The sequence below is a fragment of the Syngnathoides biaculeatus genome, chromosome 3, assembly GCF_019802595.1.
Source record: "Syngnathoides biaculeatus isolate LvHL_M chromosome 3, ASM1980259v1, whole genome shotgun sequence".
NCBI classification, from domain to species: domain Eukaryota; kingdom Metazoa; phylum Chordata; class Actinopteri; order Syngnathiformes; family Syngnathidae; genus Syngnathoides; species Syngnathoides biaculeatus.
This window is the reverse complement of record NC_084642.1, coordinates 10,064,509-10,085,845: the sequence shown is the minus strand read 5'-3', so window position 1 is coordinate 10,085,845 and position 21,337 is coordinate 10,064,509. Positions and strand designations below refer to the sequence as shown.

At 45.5% G+C, this 21,337-nt stretch overlaps 1 protein-coding gene across 3 annotated transcripts in view; it reads left to right on the top strand.

The window, feature by feature from the left end:
- Window positions 1-402: 402 nt before the first annotated feature.
- Window positions 403-21,337, top strand: part of LOC133497924 (uncharacterized) — a 117,848-nt gene continuing 96,913 nt past the window's right edge. For all 3 annotated transcript variants that reach the window (XM_061814199.1, XM_061814200.1, XM_061814198.1), the window contains exon 1: window positions 403-5,434. In XM_061814199.1, the coding sequence (XP_061670183.1) occupies window positions 3,060-5,411 (2,352 nt within the window). In that variant the 5' untranslated portion in view covers window positions 403-3,059 and the 3' untranslated portion in view covers window positions 5,412-5,434. The remainder of the gene's footprint in view (window positions 5,435-21,337) is intronic.

Genomic DNA, 21,337 nt, shown 5'->3' with positions numbered 1-21,337 from the left:
TCATGATACATGACAATTTGAAAATTTTGTTCACATATTCACACGAATCATTGGAGTTGACACATCAGATTTGCCTTTGCGGGCCACATAAAATCATGTGCCGGGCCAGATCTGGCCCCCGGGCCTTGAGTTTGACACCTGTACTTTAAACGTGTGACAAAGAAGTTTGCTGTGCCTGTTATTTGTTTTTCCTATAAACTACCACCTAATAGTAGACCAACGGTGGTAACATGTTTCTGAAAGTACAAACACGGATTTCTAGACCGGCTGATTTCACATTGACATTTGATCCGAGTACATCTTCTCGTGCAGCGTACTGTAACGTCTGCGCTCCCGTCTGGCCCCTGTCAACACCACCTGCTGATAAAACTCTGCAGTCAACAAGAGCATTTTTGTGCTTTATTCAAACCACCCCTTACTTCCTTGTTTCCAGCTTTCCATTTTTTGTGTGTGTGACCAACCACTTTCCATAGAGCCCCTCATACCCTGTCTTCCAGTCTTGGGTCAACGAGGGACATTACACACACCTTTAAAGTACTTGCAGACACTGAAATATAAGCATCTTTCCTCAAAGGGGGAAAAAAAATACTATAGAAGATGGACTGATGATTTTTAAACTTCTGACCTATGAGATGAAGTTGAAATTTCTCCTACCGGTGAGTTAAATAAAAATAGTAAAATATTAAGACAATGAATTTCTTTTGCAAACCAAGATTGTGAACTTAGTGTGACATGGCTAATAGAAATGACAAATTACATTCTACAATTACCAGTACTGGCGGCATGGTGGGGCAGCTGGAAAGCGATGGCCTCTCAGTTCTGAGGTCCCAAGTTCGATCCCGGCCCTGCCTGTGTGGAGTTTGCATGTTCTCCCCGTGCCTTGCGTGGGTTTCCTCCTTCCCCTCGGTGTGAATCTGAGTGTGACTGTTTGTCTTGATGTGCCCTGCGATTGGCTGGCATCCAGTTCAGGGTGTACCCCGCCTCCTGCCCATTGATAGCTGGGATAGGCTCTTGCACTCCCCGTGACCCTCGGGAGGATAAGCAGTGAAGAAAATGGGTGGAGGGGATGGATCAATAGATCGACATATACACATATTGTACCCTAGTATATCAGTGACAATGATTATCAAAACAAAAGCAGTAAAAGAGCCAATGTATTCATTTTGACACAGTCAGCCGAATTATTGCATTATGGTTAATTAGATTATCTAATGATACATATTTAAAAATAGAATTTACTAAATATTGCCAATCATACGTGTTATCGACGTGATTGTTTTTGTCACTGCAGGGCTGCAATCCCGTGTAGAGGTTATTTTTCTGTCACATGTTCTCCCCTATAAATAATTATCATAATATAATAATAAATACATATATAATAAAAATAAAAAACGAAGTACAAATAAATAATCATAATAATAATATGAGCAATAATATTAAATAATAAAAAATAGCAAAGTCGCTTGCCTCTTTAAGTACAAATAACAAATGCTAGTCCCTATTCAGTACATGTTGTGGCCTGAATGCTTTTTTGTGTGAATGAGAACGCATGTATGTACTGTGCAACATCACATTCTTTTTTTTTTTTAACATTGTAAAAAAATCCTTAATATTGTGAGTGGGGCGGCACGGATCAGGTGGTAAAGCGTTGGCCTCACAGTGCTGAGGTCCCGGGTTCGATCCTGGACCCGCCTGTGTGGAGTTTGCATATTCTCTCTCGTGCCTGCGTGGGTTTTCTCCGGGTTCTCCGGTTTCCTCCCACCTCCCAAAAACATACCACATTGATTGGACACTAAATTGCCCATAGGTGTGATTGTGAGTGCGGCGGTTTGTCTCTGTGTCCTGCGATTGGCTGGCAACCAGTTCAGGGTGTACCCTGCCTCTTGGCTGATGACAGCTGGGATAGGCTCCAGCACTCCTTTGTGAGGATAAGCGGCTAAGAAAATGGATGGATGGATTGATGGATGGATGGATGCATGCATGGTAACAACAGTACTATTGAAGACGCTTGGGTAAGGCGTTGCGGTGCAGTACCAATGTTTGACACTGCGGGGCGGTGTTGTAAATACGACGTGATTTAAACGGTGTGCCTATGAATTGGCTAAAAGTAGCGACAGCATGAGCCATGATTGATGTGGGAATCTTTCAGTGGGGTTTAGGCGTTCCTTCTCTCAACATGGAGTTCCCCCAGGCTTTCACTTTTTTTTTTTTTGTCATGTTAAGTATCACATGCATTTTTTTTTTCATTTTTTTTTTTTAACAAGTATTAGTTTTGCTATAAACTTGCAGGATGACAAGAGGAAGTACCGGTACCCCGTGTCCACCATTGTTGCAAGTTGCAAGGACTCTTTTGGTAGTAATATCTCCTATTATGTCAACATGATTACAAAAAAAAAAAAAAAAACGGCACGAAATGACTTTTTAGATCCGTATATGTCACGGAAAAAAACAATTTCCCCAGTGAACTGAATCACGCGTGTTTAGTGGAAATCCCGTGCGCGCTGCGTGTGTTGACGCACGCGGGCGCCGCGCCACGAGTGTTTGCGCACAATCTCCCGCATCATACGCTGGGGGGAGGCTCTCCGAGAGTGGGGGTCGTGTTCGTGCGTGCGTGCCTTTGGGGGTGTCTCGGCGGGTGCCGTGGGCCCGGGATGGCGCTGAGTACAGTGTGAGCGAGTTCGCGGCCAAACTTTGCAGAGCGGCGGTGAAAGCGGCGCAAAAAAAAAAAAAAAAAAAAAAGTTCGCCGGGGAAGCTGAGCTGCGGTTCCCGCAAGGGTTCCGCTGACATGTCCCTCCCGGACCTCCCGTGTCAACCGACAAGCGGACCAGAAAGTGGCGAAACCTGCGTGGATCGTTGCCTCGTTCAAGTGGATTTATTCGTGGATGATCCGAGTCACCGCTTTGCCGCCTTCGCCGCACGCCGCTGTGCTTTCAATGGATTGTCGTCGCTCTTATCATCCGCTGCACTGAAATGCTTCGCCTAACTTGGGGAGAAAAGTTAGGGAGCACGAGGAGGACGTACAGCACGTAGCCTGTCGTCGGTTCTTCTTCCGACCGCGATGCATTCTCCCCGCGACAAGGAACTGGCGCTCTTATCTCGGAAACACCGACTCATGGCTGCGGCCGTGGCCGGCGAGGACCCCGCTTTGCCGGTCAACACTCCCAGGGCTGACCGCAACGGCCTGGGGGGACTGGTGCACTGTTTTATTTGCGGAAGCGGAGTAACGGCAGGAAAGGAGCTGAGGCTGCAAGTGACTTATCAAAAGGAGCGCTTCCCCTTTTTCCCGTTCCTTCAGAACCAGGAGCCAGCTCCCGGCGCGAGCGAGCTGAGCCCGGAGGGTCACGCGCTGGTGTGCGCGGTGTGCCACTGCTTCCTCGCGGAGCAGTGGAACTCCTTCGAGAGGAGCAGGACGCCCGTCGAGAAGCGCATGTACTGGCTCAAGCGGCCCTACCAGTGCGACTCCCGCCGGGTCCCGCAGGAGTGGAACATCTCCTACGAGTTGGAGAGGAGGATCAGCACCGGCAGCCACAACTACGACGGGGGCGCGGAGTCCGACTTCTCCTCCTTCTCCGACAACCTGTCGGATCAGGAGATGGACGTGGTGGACAGGGGCGCTTTGAGCAAGGACAAGTGCCCAAGGGCGGCCGGGAAATCGCAGAGAGACGGCAGCAGGAAAAACTGCGTTAAAAACAGTCCGGATTCCCCACGGACACTCCCACGCTGCTCAGCCGGGGTCTACGGCGCGCAGGGGTCACCCAAACCCGAGAGCGTGCCGCCACCCAGACGCGCACCCAAAGTGATGAATAACATGTGCCAGTCGTCATATTCTTTGGCAAAGTTCCAGGAGAGGATCCCCCAGCGGTGCCATGACAACCACTGCCCCGACACGCCTGTGCAGGAAAACGGAGTCATCATGCGCAACAGGTCGTTTTTGGAGCCGCGTCACATCCAGCGTGGACCCGACGGCGGATGCGCCTCGCCCGGATATCCTCAGCCCGCCAACGCTGTCAACTCCAAATGCAACCGAGATACGCAAGGGAGCATCTCGAATGAAGATGAGATCAACATCACAAGCGATGAGGACAGGGACCCGCTCGGTCGCGCAAACGTCAAGTGTCGCGTTCCTGCCGGCGACCTTTTGACCCAAAAAGTAGCACAATTGCGCCGCTCCGCAAAGCCAAACGCAGACGGATGTGCGTGCTTCATCTGCGGCACGGCGCTCGCTCCGAGCGGGAGTTACAAAGTCAGCGTTCAAAAGCAGGAAACGGCACAAGGGGAGCCTTTCTTTCCCTTCCTGTGGTTGCACACCCCCCCTCCAGGTGCCTTAGCCATCGGTCCGGCAGGTGCGACCCTGGTCTGCTGCAGCTGTCACGCCTCCCTCATGCAGCAGTGGCACAACTTCCAACAGGCTGACGTGCCCGTGCTTCAACGCCTCTACGTCGTCCCGCTCAACCCGGGCGCCGCGTCCCAGCAGGACAAACCCGCCCGTCCGTTCGAGTGTGACAGCGAGGGCGCCCGCGAGGCCTGTTTCCTCTGCGGTCAGGAGTGCGGCGCGGATAAAGTCGTCCACGTGCAGGCCGGCGTGGGCAAATCCCGCGGTGCGATGTATTTTCCCTTCATCGACATGCTCCCCTGCCCGCCCAACGCCCAGCCGATGAGGAACGGGCGTGTGCGCTGCTGCTCACAGTGCCTTTTAATCCTCGAGGACATCTGGAGTGCTTATCGCCTTTGTCTGAGCGAGGACCTCATCACCTCCGTCAGCTCCTTCCTGGTCAGGTACCATTCCGTCATGGCCAGTGAAGGGTTCGGAGCTGTTGCTTGCCAAACCGGGGTGTCTTCCGAGAGCACCGTGTCAGTGTGCTACCTGTGTGGATCGGAGCTATCAACCGGGTGCGAGTTCCAGCTTCCTGTCAACCCACCTGGACGTTGTGGGGAGAAGGAGCCCTTTTTCCCGTTCCTTACAGTGCACCCTCCTGCTCCTCGGGCCAAGCCGGTCGATGCCACGGGCCTGGTGTCATCCTGCGCCCTCTGCTACCATGACCTGCACAACCAGTGGGCCCAACATGAGGGCAAAGGCCTGGGCCCCTGCGCGCCCTCCACACCCTCGACCTCTGGCTCCTCCAGCTCTCCTTGGGCTCGCCAGTACACCTGCGAGGCGTTCATGTGCTTCTTCTGCAGGCAGGAGCAGCGCAGGCACGGGCGGCTGTGCATGGTCACCGTGGCCAGACTCCCGGTCTTCCTCTACGCGGCACGCGGCGCCCGCACGCTCCTGGTGGACGATGGAAGGAGGCTGACGGTCGGCTCGTGTGTGGATTGTAAGAGTATGGTGCAGGTGGGCCAGAGCGCACGGCAGGACCGGGAGAGGCTCGGGCACGGGGCCTCGGACGGGAGAGAGAAGAACCGCGATTGACCTCGCCACAGCCCGGACGACAGGTTGGTTATTTTCAGATATTTCCTTTTTTTCACCGTCCAGTGAAGCTCATGCTTGTGTGCTGTCTGTTTTCCCCACATTGAGTGCAGAATGCATTTTCCATACCGTGACCTCGAGTTTCTCGTGACAAGTGATGATGTTATCATTTTGGGAATTGCTGTCACGTTCATGCAGTCATGAAATTGCCTTGCCTTGTTTTTCTTTTTGGTCCATTTTCTTTCATGCACTTATTGTGCTTGAAAAGTATCAATAGCTAGCCCGAGAACCTCAAGCAGTGTAGTTTTGTGTGAGGAACTTCGGGGCCACTTATGTGGGCTGGGATGACACAAACATTCATCAACAAACCTCTGTAAACGCTTGTAGGAAAGTATGGGGCCTAAAATCCAATGCCCGCATTGTTTATTTGATCAAGCTTGACCGAGTATGTCTCACTTTTTGCCTTCCGGTCTGGTCAGCTTTGAGCAACGTTGAAATTTTGACTTCTTTGCTTTAAATATATCACACAACAAATCCTAAAGGACATTTCTTGAAGTTGTACAAAACGTTATGTCTTTCATTACGTTTGACGTGGCCCGCTGGTTTTGAGCTTGCCACCTGTGAGTCATTCACTTCTCGGGGCGCTGAATCGATCGCAGCTGGACTGTTCTGGTTGTCTTAGAAGATGTTTTCGCCTCCCATCCAATTAAGATTCATCAGTTCATCCGTGCAACAATAACTTTGGATGCAATACGACAGATCTTAAAGGGGAAATCCAATGGTTTGCATTAACGATGTATCCAATAGGTCATGTAATATGTACTCTATCTTGACAATGTGCTATTAAAACCTCTCTCATTTAATAGGAGAGGATTTTTATCGACAATTACAAATTTACAGGGGCGCTGCCATCTTCAAGAGTCACATGACCTACGTGCACAGATGTGACGTGTACCGTGCCGGAGCAAAGGCTCAATTACATGGGACGCCATTTATGCCCAGCGCTGATTTCTCGGATTTGTCCTCGTCTGATGAAAAAATAGCAGTATCGGTTGATCGGGAAGACGGGAGAATACTTCCATGCACAGCCGTGAGCGACTCCGCCGCTTGGCCGCTCGTTTGATCAGGAAGACGGACGAATACTTCCATATGAGCGGCTCGGTTGTTCGGGAAGACGGAGGAATACTGCCGCTGTCACTCACACCTTTTTCCTCGGCATTGTGGAGGAAGAGCCGACATCAAAAGATCAAAAAGCGACGTTGCTATGAACGCTTGGCCGCCACAAGCCAGTTATCCCTGTGGTAACTTTTCTGACACCTCCCGGTTGAAACCCACACGCGCATGAGCTCAGGACCAGGCTGCCGGTGGAGAGCTCAATCGCGCAGGGTCCTGGTGACTTCCAAGAATGAACGAGACTCTGGCATGCTAACTAGTTATGCGACCTGCGGTGGCGTGAGCGGCACCGCTCACGGCTGTGTATGGAAATATTTCATCCATCTTCTCGATCAACCAAGTAGCTGAGCCGCTCACGGCTGTGTATGGAAGTATTCCTCTGTCTTCCCGATCAACCGATACTGCAATTTCTTCATCAGATGACGATAAATCCGAGAAATCAGTGCTGGCCATCAATGGTGTCCCATGTAATCGAGCCTTTGTTGCAGCACGTAACACGTCACGTCCGCGCACGTTGTTCATGTGATTCCCAAAAATGGCAGCGTTCCTGAAAATTTGTCATTGTCGATAAAAAAATCTTCTCAAAACACGATTCCATGAGAGAGGATTTAACATCACATTGTCAAAATAGAGTACATATTGCATGACCTATTAATGCAAAACCAGTGGATTGAGTAGAAAGTGTCTTTTGGGTGGCATCACCCTGTTTAATACTACATTTGGTTGTAATAATGGTCGTGGAGGCACCTGAAAGCCAAAAGTGGACGTTTGTTTGCTATCCTGACTGAGAGCAGTGGAATTGTTGTGTAACTGGCCCACACTCAATACACCCCCCCCCCACCACCCAAAAAAAAAAAAAAAAAATCAGTTGCTCATTTTGACCATGTTTTAAAGTCACTCTTCCATCAGTAAAACTTGTAAAATTCCCATCCTGCTGTTTTAAAGCTGAGGGTGGAGAATGCAAATGGGAGCCAGTGGGGCTGTACAATGGCTTGTGATGTTTTAATGAAGCACCGAGGAGCCTTCAGACCGCCAGTTGGCCTCGTGAACGGCGCTCTCATGCAAACAGTTACCGACTGTACAGCCTCGCAGGACATAAGACAAACATCTGTGGATGCCATTCGCACTCGGCAATCTTAAAATGGAAGCACGCTCACGCCAGCTGTCGGGAGCTGTCCACCTCATTCTCGATCTGTCCCTTCAGATAAGGACGGTTCGCTGGCGCGGAGCAACCTTCGACAAATATCCGCGACTGGGGTCTGATCGTGTGGCGTAACCGCTTGTTTGTTGTCGCCGTCGTTGTTATTTGGTTTGGACAAGTCGCGGTCGTGTTTTTCGATGAGCTCATCGAGGGTACTCCTAATAGAGAGTCTAATTATGGGACTGGCTTTTGTCCATTGAGACCGAGGTGTCGCGGCATGGTAGAAGTGTCACGGGGTGGGGAGGTTTCGGGTGATCGTTTTGGACCCGCGGAGATGCAGGTGGCACGGCTTCTTTTGGCCCCTGTGAGCTAATAACATGTATTAAGTGACATTGTCTCTGGTAGGAAGCGGGACTGTGTTTTTGTGTGTGTGTGTGGGGGGGGGGGGCAGTGAACAGGTGTTTTTGTCCTCCTGGGTCATGCTTTATGTTTGACAGGGTTTTTAATGGCTGTTGTAGGGTGTGGTGAGATCTAATACGATCACGCTGCGCTTTGTGCCCCCCGTCAAAAGTCTGTCGGAGGATCTGATCTGATTTCCTGTGTTAGGAAAAATACATAAAGCTGGTTTTATTATCCATCCATTTTTCTTTGCCGCTTATCATCACCAGGGTCGCAGAGAGTGCTGGAGCCTATCCCAGCTCTCAACGGGAAGGAGGCGGGGTACACCCCGAACTGGTTGCCAGCCAATCGCAGGGCACATCGAGACAAACAGTCACACTCACAATCACACCTACGGGCAATTTAGAGTGTCCAATTAATGTCACATGTTTTTGGGATGTCCGAGGAAACCGGAGTGCCCGGAGGAAACCCACGCAGGCACGGGGAGAACATGCAAACTCCACACAGGCGGGGCCGGGATCGAACCCGGGTCCTCAGAACTGTGAGGACACTCTAAATTGCCCCTAGGTGTGATTGTGAGTGCGGCTGTTTGTCTCTTTGTGCCCTGCGATTGGCTGGAAACCAGTTCAGGGTGTACCCCGCCTCCTTCTTGTTGACAGCCGGGATAGGCTCCAGCACTCTCTGCGACCCTGGTGAGGATAAGCGGCAAAAGAAAATGGATGGATGGATTTACCATATATTACCTGTCATACGTGCGTTATCGACGTGAGTGTTTTTGTCAGTGCAGGTCTGCAATCCTGTGTAGGTAATTTTCTGTAACAGGAAAAACACGGCAGCCTTCTCCAAGCACCGCCGAGCAAGATTTGCAGCGTCGCGGCGCAATGAGGGGGAGGTCAAAATTACACATGGGATCAGGAAGTAAGGCTGAAATTGGATATAAACAAATTAGCTAGCGTGAACAATCGGAACTCAAAGAGAAGAGAAACGTCGAGGGCTGCGAGGGGGGGATTAAGGGGATTGAAAATACACTCCGAGGAGAAATGAATCATATTTTCTTTAATTCACAAGAAAAGAAAAATGTGACCAAAGAAAGCTAACCTCTGCATTCTTTTCAACCTTTGCTTTTATTCTCAAACTGACTGCGTTGAATTTGACAATTCACAGCATTTAACGGACTTCATTCAGCATTTTGTTTCATGCAGGCTGCGATTTGGCCTACAACGCTTTAATTAACACTTTCGGCCACATTTGTCAGCACTGCATTTTTGTCCAGATCCTTTGCAGATGTATTTGAGGAGCTCCGAGGTTCACAACTAGTGGTACTGTGCGTACTGTACGTACTCGGAAAAATGCTTTGATACTGCTGCGGCGATACAACCTCTCCTGACTTTCAGGGCTGGTGGAATTCGGGCCGTGTGGAGATAAGTAGGCGATGGGGTGCTTAATGTAGGACTTCAATTGTCCTCCCACAGTTTTATTTTGTAACGTGGTATCCTCAAGAAGCTGTCTCGTATTTCTTTTTAGTCACTTTATTTTGTAGGTAAAACACAGAGGTCACATGCCGCCATGTGTGTGGATACGTCCACTGATCTAAAAAAAGAAAAAAGACTGGCTAGCACATACACATTGTCAATTGGTTGAAGCCATTTGGCCGCCATCTTGGTACTCCCAAAACGTGCGGAGGACATGGTTTATAGGTTGGATTATGGCGGATTTTTTCTCAAAGTTTGGCATGTAGAATTAAAACTGGTCATGTGAGCTTGACAGTTTTTCAGTTCTGGTAACATGAAGGATTTTTAATTCGACTTGGTAAGCCAGAAAAGTCTTAAATGCAAAGGAAAGACGCATAACACCGTGACTACCAGGAAACCTTGCATATTACGTATATGACATGTTAACTTTACCCAAAATATGCTGTGAAGCACTATCATCACAACAGAGCAAAAAACTAAGCATTTTTTGTCATAAAAACATAAAATTTGAAGTCAATCAGTTCGATAGGTTTTTGGAAAGAAGGACTTGCAATGGGAAAATACATGGTAAACGCACTATTCATTTATTATCAGTGCGACGTCCTATTTCAGACAGAAAATTGATGGTTGTTTCCTCGCATTTGAAAGTCACATTCAGTTTGCAGAGTTCTCTATTATGAAATTCATCTAAAATTTCACACGTTTTCTTGCATACCCACTGATGGAGTTTGGGAAAATATTCACATCGCTTTTTCGCGAAAAACTGTCGCCTTACAAAGACGAAGCAAAGAGTGAACAGTAAACAACAACAACCGTAAATAAAACTTTTTTCAAGTGAATTAAGCTCATCAGAAAAAAAAAAAACTTTACAAACAAACTAACAGTGTCAAAGTACGTCTTTCTAACTTACCTGTGGAATGTTTTCTCACAGTCACGCTGCAAGTGTCGGCATGGTTGTTTTGGGAGTATCAAGAAGGCGAATGGCGACTTCACTTTTGGTAGCCAATGATTCCTGCAGTCTTTTTGATTAGATCAGTGGATGCGTCAGGCTAATTTCTTCATCCCTTTTCTTCTTTGTCTCTTATCTACTTCATGTTGTCCTTATACATTGTGCCCCCTAGTGTTCAGGCTGAAACATCATATAGCTAAAATTCCTTGTGTTACAGGCTCCATGTAAGTAAAATTTGTGGCAATACTGTGGAAAAAAACACGCAGTTATATGTTAAATTGTCAATCTTGACGAAGTGTAACTCAAAAGTATTCCATTTGTTTGTTTTAGGAATAATGCTTGATTAAAATAAAACAAATTTTCATCACAGTTGTAAGACATTATGGCATGATTAAGCATAAGTACTCCGTATTGGTGAGTACTCAAAACTAAGCGGTTGGACTGAAAAAGTAGTACTGTATCAATCTCCCCTACTCTCAAGGACTTCAATACAAAATATTTTTGTCTGCTATTTTTGGATTCAGTCTCTGTTACTGATTTAAAGTACCGTAATTCCTGGCTAACAGAATGCACCTGGTTATGGGCCTCACCCAGCACATTTGTAAAGGCAATACCATTTGGTACATACATACATACGCCACAGAAACACACATTAGAACACGAAAGATGGTACACAGAATGAGTTTTAACGCTAGCGCTAATGCTCACTGGGCCGGTTAAAATCAAACTTATCGGTAAATAGCACCGAGACACGCCAGTAACTCAGCAGCAACACGCTAGCACAGCGCTAACGCCAGCGCAGCGCTAACAGAGCCGGTATAAGTCACTTTCTCGGGACATATATTCCACCGGTCTCACTCTTTTCTTTTCTGCTCCAGTGCCCCCTTGCGGGTGTTAGAAAAAAAAAAACACAAATCAGCCGCATCACAGCAAAAAATGGTTGAAAGCGTGTAAAAAAAAAAATTTCAGCTTGTCGGCCGGAAATTACGGTACATGGCCAGTGTTGCACACAGAGAAAATGGTGTGGATTTGTTCATGGTAAAAATACTGACCTCTGTCAAAGCCGATCTGTTGATGAAAGTATTTTTTATTTTTTTTTTACAAATACGCACAAAGTGAAGACATTGAGGTGGGGTTTTTGCACACTTCTCCGAAACTGACATTGCAATACTTTCTACTAATCTAATATATTTGTGGTGGATGCTGTTCGGGATGCAGATTTAGTGCCGTTTTATTTTTAGGGCGAACTGTTACGGCAAACTGTGAAAAGTCATCCAAATTCCTGGATCCACACCTTCATCCAGATTCTGACCAAATGTTCATGGTTTCTTCTTTACCCTCGCCACAACCCTCTTTTTGAAGTCAGTTCGGTATTTTATTTTAATATTTTCATCATTCCACTCACAGATGAACCAATAAAGGATTTTTTTTTCTCCCTGCTGTTTTTGTGGTAACAGGAGTTCTCGTTGAATAAATAAGCAAGTGAAGCAATAAGACACAATGTAATCGATCATCTACACAATTTTACAGGAACAAATTGTGAATACGGCATGTTCGTATACTGATGATGACCATTACAAAGCCTGAATCAATTAGTGTACAGTGTACAATTCCAATCCTTATTCTTATATGAGAATCATTCAAAATTGGACCTGGAGTTAAGTTTTAACTTCCTGGCAGGCTGGCGAGATCAAGTACTTGAGCAAACTCATTGAGATTTAATCGACGACTCTTTGAGATGTTTCTCCACTTCCTATCGTCACAGAAAGGAATGCCATTGAGAGCAAAGAATGAATGAAGAATTAGCACGTCACGGGTTTTTTACCCCGTGGCGATAAAGTCATGATCAGACTGGCAAGAAATGTCTTTTCACAAGCATGATGTCATAAATTTTGAGGGCTGCGATGCAATTTTGGAAAATATTGACCCTTTTGCACAGGGATGCCAAAGGAATTTTCCCAAGGGGCCATGTGAGAAACTAGAACAGTTGTTGATGGCCAACACCAAAATACTAACCTCAAACAGGTTCAATATACATTGCAAAGCAATATTTTTCACCCAGTGATACATACAAAGCATAGGAAGCAAATATACAAATGAGAGGCACTGAAAATTAAATTACCGGTTTACAGAGCGCACCTGGTTAGAAGCCTCACCCAGTATAGTTGTAAAGGAAATACCATTTGGTAGATACATAAGCCGCACCTGTGTAAAAGCCGCATGTACCCACATTGAAACTGACATTGAAACACGAGATATTTACAAAGAAAGACAGTACACAGAGAAATTAATGCTGTCGCCGCCATGCTAGCTAACGCTAGCGCCGCCCTAACAGGGCCAGTTAAAAAACAAAACATACTGGTAAAAATCACTGAGACACGGCAGTAACACGCTAGGACAGCGCGAACGGGGCCGGACCGGTAAAAGTCACTTCCTCGGCATATATATTCGGTCTCACTCTTACCTTTTCCGCTCGAGCGCCCCCCTTGCGGCCGTTAGGAAAAAAAAATGCACAAATTAGCCACATCACCGCATAAACCAAAGGTTGCAAGCGCGTGGAAAAAAGTCGCAATTTATAGGCCGAAAATCACGGTAAATGATTTGCTAATTGGTAGTCGATTTCATCACAGATGGTAGCTGTAACCTCGCCTGACTGACTGGCGCCGTTGGTCCAGTTCCCGCACACTGACAGTGTGGAGATGAGTGTGAAAGGTCGTCGGTCTTGATTGGCCTGTGATTGGCCGGCAAGCACTCCAGCTTGGCAAGATGGATACTTGTATAGAAAATGGACGGCTGGATGATGGGAAACAAATACCTTTGCAAAAGCTGCATTCACGGTCACTAGTTTCTTTGAATAATAAATCTCCAAATGAAGTCGAATGTAACGAATAATGATGAGCGTTTTGAGTTTTTTCAAGGGTTACATAAGATACAATAGATTTGGAAGTTAGGTTGGGTTATATAAAGCGGCTCTTTGTTGCTGTGGGTTTGTACTGTATGTACTGGTATTTATTGTATTTCCCAATGTTTGTGGTAATTACAGCCTCCCACTGTGATGGTGAGTAATGATTTGGTTTTTTTTTTGTTAGTTAATTAGCAAGAAAAAAATATTACAACAATACAGTACATCTGGTAATCAAGAAAACGGTGTTCTCGTGCCAATTTTGGATAAAAAATGCGAATCAAGGAGTTTTTCTCCTTTACTGTTCGAGTCACAATGAAACCTCCATAAAATGTAAATGGTAACGTGTCATCCAAATGTTCCTGTTTTACTTCATACTCCATAAACCATAAAGTAGCCTGATCCGCAGCAGACAGAAAAGACAAAGACATAAAGTTCCGTACGGTTTTTCATTTTCTTCAGATGAAATTTTGATTCACTTTGCTGTTTCAAGGTGGATTTGTGGTTGACCGTCCTGAGGCTCTGGGTTTGAATCTGGCCTTCTGGTTCACCTCTGGAAAAACAAAAAACTAAAAAAAATAATCATTCATATAATAAAGTTTTAGGTCGGTTTGCCTTCCATGTGGTTTTTACTTCACTAAATTGTACTTCATTTAAATATATTCAAAAAGAAAACAAATGAAATATCCACAGATGTGATGCCGTATGTTTACTTTATATATTCATACTCGTAAAAATGCTCCGTACACCGATAGCACTTCTCAAGCTTGACCTATTGTCTGCCCTCCAACAGCGTGCGTTGTTCATTTTAGTGCTTAGTGAGTTCTTGTCAAAGAGCCTTGAGTGCTTGCTTCAAGCTGTTTATTCATACCCCTGTTCCCATCTCACTGGAAAACTAATATAGACAGTTATATGTACATATGCAGGTTATGTTTTTATCCACTTGGGATCACCATCTTCACATTCTACTGTAGTATCTGTGACATTTTTATATATATATATGGCTTTAAAAAGCAACCAGTTCAGGGTGTACCCCGCCTCCTGCCCGTTGACAGCTGGAATAGCCTCCAGTACTCCCCGCCACCACTGTGAGGATATGCGGCTAAGAAGATGGATGTATGGTTGGATGGATGGATGGATGGATGGATGGATGGATGGATGGATGGCTTTAAAAGGCTGGGTCTGCTCTGGTGAGTGACACAGACGTCAGCGAATGAGACTGTAGTTGAGTGGCTGTTAAGTGGCTGAAACGTTTTGGCAGTCTGGCGCTGACATTTACAGACTCACTTCCTGTCTTGCTGCCATCGTGGCAACTTCTTTTCTACACGGTCCGGTGGGTAACATTAGTACTCGTAAATGATTCCCACGACACTTCGAGGCTGAGATTTTGCTCTGACGTTTTTTTTTTTCAATGAAATATTTAAGTTCGTCAAATAAATCATTCATTGAAATCACTTATTATTCAGTTAGACAACTTGAAGTGACTTTTTTTTTGGGGGGGGGGTGAAGTTTGTGTGAAAAATGTGTGAAATGTTATGAGTGAAACTTGTGCCATGTTTGTCTTGTGTTTTTGAACAATATTCAGTGAAAATAAACCAACTGCAAGATGTGATGACATTCAAGTTCTGGTATTTTGTCAGCAACTATCCAAATGTAGGTACTTGTCCACATATTCGGGCAGAAAAACAGTGGTATCAGTGCACCCCTACAAATATTTTAAGACTGTATATTCTATTTTGGTGGCACGGTGGCACAGCTGAAAAGGGTTGGCCTCACAGTTCTGAGGACCCGGGTTCAGTCCCGGTCCCGCCTGTGTGGAGTTTGCATGTTCTCCCCGTGCCTGCGCGGGCTTTCTCCGGCCACTCCGGTTTCCTCCCACATCCCAAAAACATGCAACATTTAATTGGAAACTCTAAATTGCCCCAAGGTGTGATTGTGAGTGCGGCTGTTTGTCTCCATGTGCCCTGCGATTGGCTGGCAACCAGTTTAGGGTGGTACCCTGCCTCCTGCCTGTTGACAGCTGGGATTGGCTCCCGTACTCCCTGCGACCCTCGTGAGGATAAGCGGCAAAGAAAATGGATGGATGGAAGTTTGTGTGAAAAATGTGTGAAATGTGAATGAAATTATGGGCCATGTTCCAATCAAGTTTGTCTTGTGTTTTTGAACAATATTCGATGAAATTCAATTAACTGTCATCACAATTGCAAGATGTGATGACATATTCAAGTTCCAGTACTTTGTCAACAATTATGCAAATCTAAGTACCTGTACAGTACTTGTACATGAAAAATGTGGTGCCAGTCATCGCGACAAATATTTTAACACCGTATATTCGCTGCTGTTTGTGTAAATATGATTCTGGTCGGTAGCACGTCGCGAGGAATCTTGCGTGATTCCTGAGGAGGTGTGTTCAAGCTTTAACTTCAGGCTGTTGTGCCTAAAATGTAAAGTCTGTGTTTTACAGTAATAAACCAGGTCTAACTGGCGTAATTATAGAGAACAGAGTGCAAAGAAACTACAGCCCTGCGCCCTGCCGCCATAACACACATCCATATGCAAACTTGCCCCGACCCTCACAGGCGTCAAATATATAATCTTTGATCCGCATCTAAATTCGCAACAGCTGCGAGGGCGTTTGCGCACACGTGCGTCTGCCAGGTGGTCGGCAGCACCGGCAGGTGTTTGCTCTCGTGCTCGCGAATGCAGCTGGATTGTGCCACAGCTGTCGGCGTGTAGGGGCCAATTGTACGCGCGCGCGCGCGTGCGGTCGCACAGTAGCCACTCTTGCTATTTTTAACATGGAGCGTATGCTTCGAGCTGTTATTATCATGTCCTTTATTTTTTTTTTTTTTTAATCTCTCTGGTTTTCCATATATTTCAGTTCTGTTCTTTGCATGCTTATCACTGATGGTTCAAAATGGATGAGAGAAGACTTCAACCCTTGCTGTCAGGATAACTGTCGACGTCAGCTGGAGTCCCAAATAGCACGTAGTGGTCTAAATATACTCGGCATCCGAGAGCCAGCACACTGGCTCCGACCGACCAGACGTTAGACGTGTCATCCGTAGCGGTCATCTTTAGGGATACGATTTTGGCTGAAGAAGTCGTTCCCTTCTTGGATGACGCTCTCCTTCCATGAGCATCCCCTTAGGCCATGACCCCCCCACCCCCCCCCACGGCCCCCGTCGTACGATCCGACCACCTGGTCTCTGACAGCTTGCTTCGGCGGACTCCAGGACAGCTGGGAAGTATGACAGACAGAGCAGGGAGTTTTTGGACTGGGCTTGACGTCAGAATGGAGTGTGCAGATCAGGCAGAAGCCATGACAACTTCACTTTGTTTATTGTTTTTTTTTCATTTTATTTATTTTTTTTTTAGGCTGGACACGGCGTCCTCGAGTTTTATTTTCAACATCGTGTCTCATGAACCATGAAGCATTCTTTTAAAGGGGAACTAAATCCACCCCAGATTAAATCAAAAATACACGGTATGTGCTCATACGGTTTTAAAAGCAGCACTCTGATTATAATTGTGTTTGTGGAATAAGAATTGAACATAATTGAATAATTCATCAATGTGACGGGGGCCCATCTTGGGTGAAGTCATTATCAGCTCCAGACTGGAAGTGACGTTGAAGCTAAAGTAGCCTGTTATAAATACAGTGCGCTATTGAACTATGTCAGCTGACAGATTGTAGAGAGCGATGGATTTAATCATTTGATTCCCGTGTAAACCATGACTGCGATGGAAAATATGCGGCGGTCATCAGAGAAAGACAAGCAAATGGAAGGTGTTGCACGTGAACTTCTTGATGTGAAAGAGATCCGCAAAAAGGGATCCAGATCAGCTCATGTGAATGATAATGATTTATACATAGGTTTTGTGCATGTCATAAACCGCGATTCCCATCTTATAAACCACGACTTTTTTTTTTTTTTTTTTACACGTTTCCAACTCTGCGGTGATGCGGCTAATTCGTGCATTTTTTCTAACGGGGGCACACGAACGGAAAAGGTAAGAGTGAGACCGGTGAAATATATGTGCCAAGGAAGTGACTTGTACCGGTCCGACCCTGTTAGCGCTGCCCTCGCGTGCCACTGCCGTGTCTCAGTGATTTTTACCGATATGTTTTTTTTAACCCGCCCTGTTAGCATTAGTGCGGCGCTAGCATTAACCCAGGGCTCAGCAACCTTTTTGAGACTGAGGGCTACTTCGTGAGCACCGATCGTATGAAGGGCTACGTGACATGTTTGCGGCAAATGTCAGACTCAGTTCATTACACGTACATAAAATATTTTCGTTTTAATTTATTGTAGAAAATGACATTACAGGTATTTTAAAGATTTAATTCACGTAAGCATGTCAGATTCAGAATTCAAAGCACAAATAATAGTAACAATTTGTGGCCTATGGTATTTTTAGAACATACCTTGCGAGCACCTTATATGGTCCTTGCGGGCTACCATTCGCTTACGGGCTCCGCGTTGGTGACCCCTGCATTAACGTTAGCGCGGCGCTAGCTTTAAGCAGTGTACTGCCTTTCCTTGTAAATATGTCATGTTTCAATGTGGGTTTCAATGTTGGCACTTGCGGGTTTTACACAGCTGCGGCGTGTGTATGTACCAAATGGGATTTCCTTTACAAATGTACTGGGTGAGGCTTATAACCAGGTGCGCTCTGTTGGACGGGAATTACGGTAATTGAATTTGTAGCTTGTCGTCAATAAAGTGGCCAACAGTTGGCCAATACACATTCTCGCAAATTGCCATCCTCAAGGGTGTAAAGAACTAAAAATTGTGGCTTCAAGAAGTGAGTAGATGCCATGTTTTAAACTTAAGTCACGAGCAGCTCAAAAAGAAGATATGACCATTTGAAATATAAACAGTTTTGACATCCTGGATTTCATTTCCTCTTTCAATTTGAATCCTGGCGTTGTCTTTATAGTACATCTGTGCCGTCAGGGACCATTGAACGTGCTATTCCATTGACGGAAGAACACGTTGCTTTCTTGTTGTCACAAAGTCAGGAGACTTCGTCCATTTTGAGTTTGTTGAAATGACAGCTGGCCGACTGCTGAAAACCAGATTATTACGGCGCTCCTAGCGGCTCACATCACGTTTATTTGACCCCGATACAAGCGTCACTCACACAAGACCTTACAAGCAAATTTAAAAAAAAAAAAAAAAAAGATGCAAAGCTGTATAGTCTTTCTTAAACTGGTCATGGACTGCACAAATTAAAATGGTCGAAGCTGCCTCGCTTGACTGAATCAGGGTTGATTCTAAATTGCATTTGGGGGAATTTCTGGCTTGTCAGAAATTTGTTTGGCCCTGACAATGACCTCAAATAAATGAAATGGGGGGGTTGCTTGATTTTTTTATCTTTTATTTTTCATTTTTTTAACTGAGCACCTTTTCGAATGAAATGAATACCCGAATGTAGAATGTTAGCAGTCAAGCTGTGGCTCTGTCATTCCATACTGTGCGAGTACTTCAACCCTTAAATCTGACGTGCTGATGAATTTATACTGTGTGGGTTGAAATTTAAAAGCACCACTTAAAATGAAAAAGTATATGAGAGCATGCCCAAGTATACGGTTTTAACACTTCACAAAAAGTGCTCCAGACTCACTTGGCCTTACCTCGGCATGAAAAGCTCGAGGCGAGAGGTTATGTTTTCAGAGCCATTAGTGGGTAGGCTAGCTTGTTAGCTAAAAGTACTGCGGTGACTCGATGAACTCAGAGCACTCATCTCAATTTATCTTAAATGACTGGAACTAACATTCATCCTTTCCTGCCTCCCCCAAAACCCCAACCAAAATTTTTGTCATGTTTTTCTAATCAGGAAAATGGCCCTCTCTAACGTTGTACTGTATAAAAGCAAAGTAAGATAGATAATAGTGTGTATATCATGAAGAATTCATTTCAGCTCATTCTAGTATGTGCGACCTAGCCACCGGGGGGCAGTATAATACTGCAGTTATGCAGACAAAAATGAAGAAGAGTTTCACAACTACTGTAAATGACACTAAGTAATATTTGTCATTTTCTCAGAGGAGAGCAAATATATGCTTGAACGTATTGTTCCGTTGTCTACCTACATTTGTTGCTGCACTGTTTGTGTTCAAATATCTGTCGCTTAAAGTGTTCTGACATAGTTGCTATTCGTTAGCACATCTCTGGCGCACTATGTGTTAGCATTAAGCTAGTGGACTTCAAGGCAGTTACAATCACTCACATTTGAAAAATGTACGGGTGTGGTCAGCCATGCTCGCAGATAAAATTGTGGGTGTGATTAGGGATGGAATCTCAAGACCTTAAGATAACTTATTGGATTAATATAACATACGCCTTTATGTGCGTGTGCTCGACGTATTGGCCACACCTGACTCAAGCGACGAGGTGGATTTTTTTGGACACGCCGTCACACTGACTCGCGATCGACGCATTGAGCGCCCCTAGTGTAACTGAATTTCCTTTGACATGGCTCATGAGGTCGATGACTTTCGACGTAAATGCACTCGCAGTACGTGAAGCAGCTCAGAACACGCGCTTTTGGCATCACTTCCATACATGCTCAGTACGGTTAACTTGCGTTTCCTGTTTCCGGGTGAACACTGATTGTTTAGGAGCAGGCTTGTTTAGTTAACGTTTATGAAATCACCATGTAAATTAATGTCGAGACTACACAAAATAAGTGACGTTTTTCAATCGTAACAAATTTACACGCGTGATTTTTCGTGCTCGACTGTGCGCGATGGTGCACAATTGTGCTCGTCAAATCACAGTGAATACAGTTATGTAGAAATATACAAAGTGTAGTTCTATTCTGTTACATATTTAGTTTGACAGTAAAATTCAACTGGGAGTGCCATTAAACATCTTGACGCCTGTTTTCTTGAAGACTGCGCCAAACAGCTGCTTATTGTAAAGTGTGTAGAACACTCTTGTGTCCAATACGTTCAGTTGAAGAAAAAAACAAAACACACAAAAGACCGGTCGTAGCTCTAAAAACTCAAGTCTGATTGTTCGTACCACTCTGGAAGTTAGTTTATAAAAGTTTGCGTGTGACTTGAAGAAGAAGCCACAACATATTGGAGAGACTCTGACTAAGGTGTTCCATTTTGCTCGCTTTGGGGCCAAATGTGACCGTTTCCTACCAAATCTAGGAAATGTATTTACGGGAAATAAATGTTCCTGCTTGTGGCAGTTGGCACTGTGTTGTGCATTATCGCCCTCTCCAGGACTGGAAAGTAATAGTAATATTCGGGCATCTCACGATCTTTCACTTAAAAGCCTCAGACATACCGTACATGATTAAGATGATGAACGAAATGTTACAGATTTCAGTCCACTTGCAAGGTTTGAATTAGCAGAATTTTTTTTCTGTGTGTGTTTTGCGGATTGTTTTCATCGGTGCGTGTCTCTCACTGACATGACTACGCGATGAATCAGGAGTACACAAATACAGTGTCTCCATCTGTGCGACAGATAGATGCTGCGCATGCCTCTTAAACGCCTTTTGTTGTTCATTCAAGGCCGCAGTAATACACCCTGTTAAGGACGACGTGTTTTCGCACGTAACTGGCTGCGCTGTTAACGGCCGGACTTGACCTTAACATGCATCGGATAAATAGCGGCGGGGTCAGGGGGGAGATCATTGACATGTCAGTGTAAACATGATACATCAAGAGGGAGGAGGGGTTAAAAAAAATAATAATAAATTAAAGTTTCCTTCTCCAATTGACATCAATTATAAAAGCTTAATTTGTTTGGGAAGCACAGGCAGGAGGCTTTAATATGTTTTTATGTTCCTCTTCTCCTCCACAGGGCGCAATAAAAATAGCGCTTGGCACATTACGTTTGCTGTTGGAGGGATTCTCCCACTCGCTTC